Consider the following 11,864-nt stretch of genomic DNA (forward strand, 5'->3'; position numbering starts at 1 on the left):
CAAACCAACAGGTGACGTCACCGCTGGTTGCCACTCGGTAAGGACTCGCTGTAAAGCCGGTTCCGTGTTCGCCACGTTCCGTCACGGCTGTCGTTAGCGTCAACGCTGTATACCGGCAGCGTCCCAGAAGCGGCTCCTCTGAAGAGCTCAGCCGGGCAGGAAATGTCTTGAGAAAACAAATTAAAATTCCCTGAAAATGTTCAAAATAAAGTGTGTGCGAACACCCAGTTGTAAAAAAAAAAATTGCACTTCTTCATCGCCTAACCCCAATAAATGCATTCTTCTCCTGCTACAGACACGGTATGTGATATAGCAACAAAAAACACAAAATGGACAAAAAAGAAGCCATTTAACAACGTTAAAGACTCGTGGTAGTGGAATATGCGGGTCACGCTGTATTCTGTCAGCGGGCCGGTCGTCAGCGTATCTGACTGCAGCCGTATTACTTTGTTAAAGGAAGTCCTTGCTTCTTTGTGTATACTACATTAAACCGTGAGTTTAGTTTTCCTCTACCTTCTTTCAACTTTCCGACGAATTCTCTTGATCCCTTTCACGCTGTTATTATTCAGCCTCGGGGAGATTCTACCACTTGACCTGTTTTTAACCTTTAATGGAGCGGTATTTAAAGCTAATGACAAAGCTATTATTGAAGTGTTCCACTATGTCATTTGAAGAGCAGTCACGGCTCAAAAGATATCATAATATCACAGAACTTTGCTTCAGCCCTTTCATTAAGGATTCTCGTATGAACCAGAATGTCCCTTTTTATTTTTAGGTATGGTTACGATGACATAAACAAAATACATAGTGACGCTTAGAAATAGGTAATTCACATACTGAAACGTTCCATGTTCAACCCTCTTGTTATCACTGAGTCCAGAGTGTTAAATGTTGATACCAAGTGAGATTAACTCTGAGAGTTCCTGCAAAAATAAATGGTGAATACTTTAGTGGCCAATATACATCTGTGATGATGAATCCTCTTCACTTTTCTTTAAGCTCAAGGCCAAGATATTCAAATGTTATAAATTGACTTGATGTCAATGTCATTGCAACACACAGTGTTTTGTATGAAATGTATAGTTAGGACAAACCTCTATCAGTGCTGCTTCACCAGTAGTTCTGTTAAGCCTTGTTTTCAACTAGAAACATACAAATTTGTATCATTTATCATATCCTTAACCAAAAAAGATTTAGTGGCCAAGAATCTGACATTTAAAAAACAGCTCATTTCAATTGGATGGATTCCAAGACAGGAGAGGAGGCTGGTTATGGCTGAGCTTTGACAATTTTAAGATTACTGAGACAAGGACCAGATGGTCTTTGATTGCTATAATGTTTGTGACCGTGCCACCGGCTGTTTAAGATCACCGATATGTTGGAAGAAGTGGCTTTTTGTTGGTCTTGAGTTGTGATGTTTCCGTTTGTCGCGGTTTCAACAAGGTAGAAATTCGATTGAGGTGAGCCTTAGAGGTCTGTTCTTGTTCTCTGGTGCGGTGTGTGTGTGTGTGTGTGTGTGTGTGTGTGTGTGTGTGTGTGTGTGTGTGTGTGTGTGTGTGTGTGTGTGTGTGTGTGTGTGTGTGTGTGTGTGTGTGTGTGTATATATAGAGATAGATGGATGAATGGATGTGTATGCCTACACGCAGAAATAAATGAAAACGCCTGTAAATATTTGTAAAAATGTCCGGCTCTGAGCGAGCAGACTCAGCCAGGGTTGGTTCTGAGGGCCGTCTTGGGAAGTTTTGCGCTGCAGGCCCAGGCAGCTGAGAGGAATACGACTTGCAGGCATTTTTATGAAGTTTTCTTTCTATTATCGACTGTGTTTCTGTCAGTGTCCGTGTGAATGCTCTCAATGTCCCGCAGAATGTTTCTCAGGGAGGTTTTATGACAACACGAAACCAGACAAATTTATCATCGCACTGCGCTCTGCGTAATTAGGAAAAACAGTTACTTGGCATCTCGGCGCATACATTTAAGCTCTGGGGACTGAAGTTTATTTTTAAATATTCTCAGTTCAGATCGGATCGGTTGACTGATGCTCGGTGCAGAAGGACTTTGAGACTCGACTTTCTGATGTCAAACATGTTTGAAAAGTCTGAAGTCTTTATACTCAGTAAGAAAATGTATAAAGAACTCAGCTTTATGGTTTGTCTATTTTGTTTTGTGTTGTGAGCAGCGGGAGCAGGAGACGGCCATGACGCGCCTGAAGAAGCAGCAGGCCGAACTTGAGGCCATGAGACTGCGTTACCTAGCAACGGAGGAGAGGGAGGCGGTCCGACAGGACAGGCAAGAGCTGGACACCATCAAGAACGAACTCAACAGGTGAGGATTGATATGATGCTGTCCGTCGGACTATTCAGACCAAGCAGCGACCGGTTTCGGGAGGTTAACTGCAGTGACGTTAAAGTCGAGCGTTTATTTTTTTTTTCTAGATGTAGCTGCAGCAGTGGTGGAATTTCGTACGGATTTGGCGCAAACCAAGCGGTTTAAGCTGCTCCAGTAGTTTCACAGTTAACCTGAGGATCTACGCCGAGTAGGATATAATGGCTGCAAGCGATTCTTTATGGAGCGCACCGTGACCGATATATTAATGCGGTGAATGTTCGGGTCTGGGAACACCACGCTAGGTTTTGATACCAGAATACTCTATCCTCTGCAGTACTACTATAATAGAGTATTTACAATGTCCCCACCCTACAGGAGTAATATGTGATTTTTAGTTTTCCTTGTAGCTGTGTGTCGTCCTGTGGGGTGCATGCAATTCTCAGCGGGCGGGCAAAACTCGACATGACACTGGCACATCAACTTTGGACAACAGAAAGGGAACGCTTGTCTTTCATTAAATGCAGCAGCTTCATCTAATCTAATACTGAATATAAAAATAGTCATATTAAGTTACCTGTCCACTTTTATTAATTATAACCCTTGAACAAGTATTTATCTGTATGTTTTCTCTTTCTTTCCATCTTTGACTTCCTTCCACTGTCTTTATTTTCCTTACTTGCCCATAGATTCACTTGGTGTCTGTTTGTTTCAATCCACTCTAGCATATATAAAGTACTTCATTATATGCGCAGTATTTTAAAACTCTTATTGTTGTGGAAATGGTATTATCCTGTTTTTGTAACAGGTTAAAACAGAAGGAAAACCTGTTAGGCCCCGCCCCCTCCGTATCTGACCCCGCCCCATCCGTATCTGACCCCGCCCCTGGTCAGAGTCTGAATGAGAGCACGGACGAACACCTGAGCCGCCTGCTGGAGGAGAGAGACACACTGCTGAGGACCGGAGTTTACACCCACGAGGACCGAATCATCGCCGAGCTCAGCAGACAAATACAGGAAGCCATGAGTAACCGAGGGAAGCTCTGACGGCTGCCGCAGCCATCCAATCAGAGACCGACTCACACCTGAGGTACCACGTTTCTTTAGCAGAACTTTATCACTCTTTTCAAGTACTGCAAAAATGAAATACAACAAAGTCATGACATGTTTATGTTACAAATTCGGAAAATGAACCTTAAGGAACCTACAGACGGGCATTGCATTCCAAAAATGGAATAAAAATATATTTGTTTTATATTTAAACATTTATGTCCTGAAATTGATCTAAATGAGCAATATGACATGAATTGACATTTTAATATTAACAACATTTTAATTTCAATAAAGAAACAACGTCCATCTGGGTTTTTCCGCCTGAACTTAATAAATATTGAGAAAGGAGCTTCTCATTTTAAGTAAAATATCTTGAAAATATGGGATGGTTTAACTCTCAAACCCAAATATCATATTTCTGACATATTTTTTTCATTAATAAGTGGTATTAAGTCATAAAGAGAAACACCTGCTTTTGGAGGGTAAATGCTTTGTGCTTGTTTGGAAGCACATTTTGTTCAGTACTCATCTCAGACATTAACGCCTTTATGTCAAATGATTATAGGAGGCCAAAGGAGCAACTAATCATTAGTTTTATTATTGATGCATCTAAATACAACTTTTTATGGCAGATAAAAGTAAAATATGAATAATTTCCCACAGAAAAGGGTGACACCTTCATTTGTTCTGGTTTATCTCACCGACCATCCAAACTCTAAAGAACTTTCCGTGTATAATCACGTGTGACAAACAAAAACATTCAATCTTGACATTTATTTGACTTTTAGTTAAAAAAAAAAAAAAAAAAATCGTACAATAATTTGATTATGAATATGATCCATTATCTGTCGAGGGACTTATTGTCGCAGCCCTAGAGATGTTTTTGAGTCTTCCATTTGGTAAAAGTACCCTGTGGAGTGGAACAAACTAACAAACAGAAGTTATGTTTACATGAGAGCTACTTTGACAAAATGAAAGTGTCCGAGGGCTTCTCATTTTATCGGGAACATTTATTCACGTAGCTGAGCTCCATCCAAAGCAGCAGATCTTCCCTAAATGCCTACTGCAGTGCACACGTTTAGTGTTTTACCAAACTGGTTTAAAAAGTGTCAAATAAAGCATTCTAATATTAGATTTAACTCGGAAATGGTAGTGTTTTCTCTTCGATTCTGACCCCCTGCTCCTCCTGAAATAAACACGTCTAGGTCAAAACCAAGTATATAACTGGACCTTGTGTGAAACTGGAGGGCTTTTAAATTGAAAAGTCGCCACGTTCAGCTTATCTGCGTTGTAAGTTTGATCAGTGACTCAGTCACTCAGTGACAGACTCTCGCTTTTTAGTTCCGGCCCAGTTGTTGAAGTCCAGCAAGAAATATTGTATTCATGTCAATTATCTCATTTATGAGCACCCGTTCCTTGCTGTGTTTTGCAGGATCGTTGCAGGTTGCGTTACAGTCCTCTGATCTCTGTGTGTCACTCAGGCTGGAGCAGACAGGGGAAGGACAGCGAGGGGAGACCGTCCACTCGTTAACTGATCGCGTCAATAGCCTCATTTTCTGAGACATGTTTGGGAAACATTATTTTTTCGAACCTTCAGCGAGCTACTCAGGATCGAGCTACTGATACCTCGCGAGCGACGGGTTGGAGACCCCCGGTTTACATCCGGGTTAATACTCTTCTTGGCTCATTACCGCCACCTGTGGATCAGAGAAAAACAGTGACACCGATGGAAGCACTTTGCTGCATCAAAACAGGGACTCCCAGATAGAAAAACTGCTTTATAGCCTTATTCAGAACATATTTGGCTTAGCTTAGAAGACTGGAAGAATAGGGAAACAGCTAGCCGGGCTCTGAAAACACACTTTATGTCTTGATTGTTTCATCTGTACAAACAGAAAAATGAAAAGAGTGATTTTAGGTAGGCAGCATGGCATGCTCCTTCTGTTTATTGGCCAATAAAACATACGACATACAACATATAAATCAGTGAGCTTTAGAACTGTTGTTCTCAAACATGTCCCCTGTGCTAAGCTAACTGTAGCTCTGAGCTGAACACAGACGTGAGATTGATCAGTGTATTTCCTAAATACTGAACTATTCCTTTAACTTGTTTAGAGCATTAAAACTGATCAAATATAGTTAAAGATCAATGAACACGCCAACCGAGCGTTTTAACCTCTGATTTTCAGACATCGAAGCACCAACAGTTTTTGTTAAATCAAACTAAGAATTACTGATTAAGTTGGATTTTTTTTTTTTTTTTTTTAAGAGTTCTTTATTTCTGTCCCGAAGGAGATTTAAAATGGAATGTCTTACACTTTCTTTCTTAAACATGTGAATAATCTTCCCAAAAACGATAATTTCACATTTTTAAGTTTGTCTTCATACAGAACTCGTATGAAGTTTTTGTAAGTTTTCCATCTGGCTGTGATCTTTCCCAACACATTGACACTTGAAATGATGGAGAATGAACTCTGAGGTCCACATTCTGTGTTCTGGTGAAGCTTCAACAGCGTCTGTTACACACACACCAAAAAAAAACCTCTTTTTGAAATGTTTTTATTTGCAGTTGGTACACAGAGGAGGAATAATTTACGGTGACCAAAAACTTTGTCAATGTATATCTGGTCATGTGATTGTAAGTTGAGCTGTGAGCTGTGAGTGTGAGTGGTTCGTGTGTTTTGATGGTGACCTGCCCTCTGTGACTCTGCATGATAAAGTAGGTATTGATAATGCATAGATCCTGAAATAGATACTTAGAGGGAAGAAAATCAGCTGTTACGGAAATAGGTCACCAATCATGTGAATCATCTCCATGTTCAGTCGTTAATGGACTAAAACTTCCAAAATTCAGCTCACTGGCCCTTTAAAGGTGAAAGTGTGAAAGATAATTGAGCCTGAAATAAATGTATCATTTTAAGTTATCAAAGAATCTGATGAGTTTGTGTTGAGCACTGAAGAGGGTTTTGTTTTTCCAGACAGCAGGTGGCGCTGCAGCCTCAGAAAAGTCTCTGGACACTCCTGCAGACAGACATTAATTTATTTTTTGATCATCAGCAGATATAACTCCTTTGTGTTTATTTGGAATAAATTATTTTGGGATAAAAGCTGCTGTGTTTAATATGTATTTTGTTATTTTGTAAAATATTGTTCATGCTTTATTAAAGATATGAGATCTGTTAATACAAATATAGATCTTTTCTGATCCATGTTTTCTCTTTTCTTTGGTTCATTTTGCAGATACACATATAATTAAATTTATCATATTTACAGGTAAGTGTACAGATACGAAGTGATTAAATACTGAATTAACAGCTCAGACAATGAGCTTTTTATTTCATTTCACCAACAGCTGAAAATTTTCCATTTAGATAATAAAAGCACAACAAACTTAGATTTTTTTTTTTTAATCCTGATGAAATCTGTTTTATCACAAGCAACTTTATATAAATCAAATCTTCTGTGTTAATGTAGTAAGTTTGTAGTAATTTAGGTGGGTCTGTCTGTCTGTGTGTGTGTGTGTGTGTGTGTGTGTCTGTCTGTTTGTCTGTGTGTGTGTGTGTGTGTGTGTGTGTGTGTGTGTGTGTGTGTGTGTGTGTGTGTGTGTGTGTGTGTGTGTGTGTGTGTGTGTGTGTGTGTGTGTGTGTGTGTGTGTGTGTGTGTGTCTGTCTGTGTGTGTGTCTGTCTGTCTGTTTGTATGTTCTTTTCTCGCCCGCCTCTTGAGTCTGCTTCTGTCGCAGGTTTCTTTCTCCTGGAACGGAGTTTTTACCTCACTTCACAAGCAGCATTATTCGAATTGTTCCCTAACGTATTGTTTATTATTGTATTTTTCAATCAATTTCTTCAAAAGTAGGTTTTTTTATGTACTCTACTTTTCTTTTGAATCTGTTATTTTCATTTTATACTTTACAAGTCACCTAGTTTTGTTTTTGTTATTTGCATTACTCTCCCAGTCCATATTTACCATCCTTTGTGTTTGTCAGAGATGCATTTGACTTGTATGAAAGATGATATATAATAAGGTTTATTCATCCTTTTAATCCAACATTTACATTTTCAACTATGTCAGACAGCCAATGTCAGTCTTACATTTATCTAATTCTGTCCTAACACTTAGATTTGTTGGCTTTTTAATAAATAAATAAAACTAAATCACAGTAAAAAAAAAATTATATTCCAACGCTATACACTTTTTTTTACTTGAATTGTTGACTTTTACTTTTGAAAAATGTAAATATACTTATGTACGACTGCTCTCCTATTGAGATTTGATCAGCTGGTCATTTATTGTCAAATTAGGAACCATCTTATAAAAAAATTCTGATCAGATGAACATTCTGGTCGGATCAGTTTCACCGACAACTCTACACACACAGCTGATTAAAGACACAAACACACACTTTTATACTCGCATGGATAATAGGGAGAGTTTTATGAAGTAAAACAACATTTCCGAAAAGGTTTAATCCAATTAAAGGTACGCAGGCAAAACCATCTCACCTCAACATCTGTTTAGCAGCTGTTGATCATATCGGCTGATCTTCATCAGCACTTTATAAGAACCGCTCATCCCTGTTGAATCCTGAAGGTTAAAACTGAAAACAACAGTCATACATGTTTAACAGAAACACACACATACTCCTCAGAAAATCCCCCAGACGTTACTACACACCATCTTTAAAAACACGCACGTACGCCGTTCATGCTGTCGGCTGCAGCTTGTTGAACTGACAGAGTGTGTTATCAGTGTCACATATACAGCAGGCCTGTTCCTGATTGATCTGTGCTGTGTGGCTGCGTTCCTGAACTGCACACCACTAATCTAATTTGTTTTCAGGTTTAAGTGGGTCCGTTACTGAGCTCACCGAAGGCCGATGCCACAGACTGGAGGCAGTGGAAGAGACTTCGTAGATTAAGAATGAGGACTTCCCATAAAAGTGACATAAATATGGTGGGAAAAAAATGACGAGCTTGAATTTAGAGAAGTAACAACTCTTAAACCTGCAGTAACAGATTGTTTGTCCACACGGAGACCGCAGAAACAAATACTGACTACAATATGATATCTTTTAAGGTGATATGGTGAATTTTGTATGATTAAACAGTCTACACCTATACAGCACCTTTTTACCTTAGCTGTCTACAAGGCATTCAAAGTTTTGCTTACTTGCGTTGCTAATATCTGGCTTCACTCTTTTTTTTTTTTTTTTTTTTCACCAATCACTGTTGAGTACGTTTTTGACACAAGGTTTTTGATGGTCAGTCAGACAATACATTTAGACATCAAGAAACCATAGAGACTTTTCATAGTAGTCTGACATTGATTTATTAATCAGGAAAATAATGGGATATTGATAATAAAAATAATTGTAAATTGCAGACCTAATAATCTGTGATTTAAACTGACACTGTTCCTTAAAATGTAAAACAACCTCCCCTGACAACCAAAGCTGAGTCAGCTGATGACAATCACGTAGACAGGCTGGATATGTATGTATTTGTTCAGTCTTATGGTAAAAACAATGCTAACTCTACTTCTTCCTGCCAACTTAAGCTCGGCTGGTCAAAGCCACCGAGTAGTAGCAGTAACCTGTTCCAGTACAGGTTAAGTTTGAGATAACAGATCAAAACGTATACAAGCAATACATTAAGATATTTGCTCATCACTCCCCAAATATATCTGCCTAATGCCATCTAGGGAGGGGGGGGCCTCGATGCCAAAGGCCAAAATAAACGTTTCAAATGTGAGTTTGTCTGACTGAAATCCAATTCTGATTCTGCAGACAACACATTCAATTCATGGAATGTAAGTACAGTCAGATGTACTTGCTGTAATGATGGCAAAATGATATTAAAAGCCTTTTAACTTGCACATTACACACATAGACTGTTTTTTCCACCGACCTTCCTGCATTTTGCTGCTGCAGCTGAGTGGCTTTTATCCTGGATTATGAGTTTAACCTATAGATTGCTCTTCATTTTTTTAAATATGCCGTATTGCTGCCAGTACACTTTTACCATATTTGTGATTGGTCATATTCTGCAGACTCCGCCCCTTTTATGTGAACGTGCTCATGGCTCGATTGATAAACTCTGGCTCTACCTTTGCGTTACCGCTTAGGGTGATTATGTCTGTTAGGCTTGGTTAAAGAGACAGATATCGTGGTTATTTTGAACCTGTCATAGTACCCAGATCAACATCATATCGAAATGATCCATTAGATCTCCCCTTTACGGGGGTCGCTGGGGCTGGAAGCCTTTCCCCGGTCCAAGACACAGATGATCCTGATCCTTGCATCCTGTTTACTCCTAAAAGTTTCCTTCAAAAAACAGATGCATCCCTTTAGTTACCTGCACTTTATTAAAAGGGTAGCAAATCAGAACCCTTAGAAAACTTAGGAATCATGTTTGTAAAATCAGATAGAAAAAGAGTCAGTGAAAAAAGGATCATTCCAGTTTGTGGCTCAGCTGGTTGAACATGAGGCTGGCAGCTTGATCCCCGGGTCCTGCTGTCCACATGCCAAAGTGTCTGTGCTTTTAAACCGCTGTAATTGTAAGTGCAGACCATTTACTATTTATCTGTGGAAATCTGCCAGATCATGTCCATTGGAAATGTTGGATGGTTTGCAATAAAAAGGCCGGAATGAAACTTTTAATTTGTTTATTAACATTATTAACATACTATTAATAATATATATTTTTTAAAGACACCTTTATAGCCAAAAGTATGATGATGTTGAAGTCTAAATGTAATAGATATGGTATATGGTAGAATATGGTAGAGTTTTGGGACATATGTTGGTCAATGCCAATTGGTTAAAGGCTGCTCCACTAGTTTTAAAATGAACCCCGACGTCTGAAACCATTAGGATGCCACGAGTGGAAACAATCCCTCAGATTTGGGGGAAATGATAACTAATGTCAGTGTGAACATGAAACTGTGAAATAAAAATGATCTTTTTGGCACTGCAGGTTAAAAAAAAAAGTTTGTTCAATCTGTGCTGATGGTTGATACAGCAAATACTTGAAGCTGTGGGCGTTGACACAATTTCCCACAATTACTCTGTGAAACTTATGCTCAGGCTGCTGTGAGAGTTTCCCATGTTTGAAGCATCACATATAGAATATGTATAGAATAGACACATAATACTTTTAACCAAACTTTAAACCATGAAACGCTTCAGATGACAACATCTGGAATACAAATACAAATGAATCAAACCCAGTAAATCCAAATATGCATGAATTATATCATGGCACTCACAAAAAAAAGCGATTACAAAATGACTCGTATTTCATATGACATATTTTAAGCTGCAGTGTAGTTAACAGCAGAGCGATTTTCTCACAGTGAAACTTCCCCTAGTTTTCTTCTCCAACATGTTTCCAATTAAAACTGGAAAAAACACCACAGCTTCATCTATAATAGGTTTTGAAGGTGTGACCTCTCATCTACAAAATACCCCTCCCCCATCCCTCAACACGACAGGAAATTCCACCAAAGGCAAACCATTAGATCCATTACACTAGTTAAACTCAGACAGAGTGGTGCGGCAGGGGAACTTTACTGATATCCAACTAAGACTGTCACTGCTGACGTCTCAGTTTCATCTTCTTCTTCTTTTCTTTTTTCGCTGTCGTGACTTTTTAAGGAGAACTGCTGAGTCATTTTAAAGGTGTTGTGGTTTGTACTTAAGCATTTCTACTGTTCCTTTGCAATATTTCAGAAAAATAAAGTTGTATTTTTCAGGTGCATCTTTACAATGGGTACTTATGGCTGTCACTAAACAAAAATACTATAAAGGAGCCACATGCCGGTAGAAGTACACAGATTAGAACAGTGACAACACCAACATAGAAATACAGTACTCTGTTAAAACATAAAGTCACGTATTTAAAAATGTCCTCAAACAAAACTATTAGCACCAAAATATACTAAATAAAATAAAATATACACGTAAGTTCTAGAAGTGGAAGTACTCAATATTCAGACTAGACAATTTCAGATCAATGCCTATAATGTTATTAAACTATAACCGTTGTTGATCATGTTGCAGCTCCTATAGGTGTTTTTTGTATTTTAAATACTTTATATGCTGCTGGAAAGCCTGTGAATCACCCTCCTTTGATCACACAAAGATCAATAAGAGTATTTATCCAAATTTACAAAGAAACAAAGTTATTGACTAAATGTAATGGAGTGGAAAACATAATACGACCAAAAAAGTTGGGATGATGTGTAAAATGTAAATAAAAACAACGCGATGATTTTCAAATCAAATAAACCCATATTTAATTGGAAATAGACAAAAGACAACATATTCAATTTTGAATTTCATTGTTTTATGAAAACTTTATGCTTATTTTGAATTTGATGCCAGCAACACGTCTCAAAAAAAGATGGGACAGGATCATGTTTACCACTTTGTTACATGACCTTCTTTTAACAACACTCTGTAAACTCTGGAACTGAGGAGACCAGTTGCTGGA

At 38.5% G+C, this 11,864-nt stretch overlaps 1 protein-coding gene across 1 annotated transcript in view; it reads left to right on the top strand.

Annotated features, from left to right (window-relative positions):
- cep120 (centrosomal protein 120) overlaps window positions 1–6,549 on the top strand; it is a 36,604-nt gene extending 30,055 nt beyond the window's left edge. The window contains exons 19-20 of the mRNA XM_069705919.1: window positions 2,177–2,322; window positions 3,131–6,549. Of these exons, the coding sequence (XP_069562020.1) occupies window positions 2,177–2,322; window positions 3,131–3,368 (384 nt within the window). The 3' untranslated portion in view covers window positions 3,369–6,549. The remainder of the gene's footprint in view (window positions 1–2,176; window positions 2,323–3,130) is intronic.
- The last annotated feature ends 5,315 nt before the right edge of the window (window positions 6,550–11,864 follow it).

This window comes from Brachyistius frenatus, unplaced genomic scaffold, assembly GCF_029030835.1.
Source record: "Brachyistius frenatus isolate BFR_SWC_R1_liver_20210118 unplaced genomic scaffold, ASM2903083v1 Contig_60, whole genome shotgun sequence".
NCBI lineage: Eukaryota > Metazoa > Chordata > Actinopteri > Embiotocidae > Brachyistius > Brachyistius frenatus.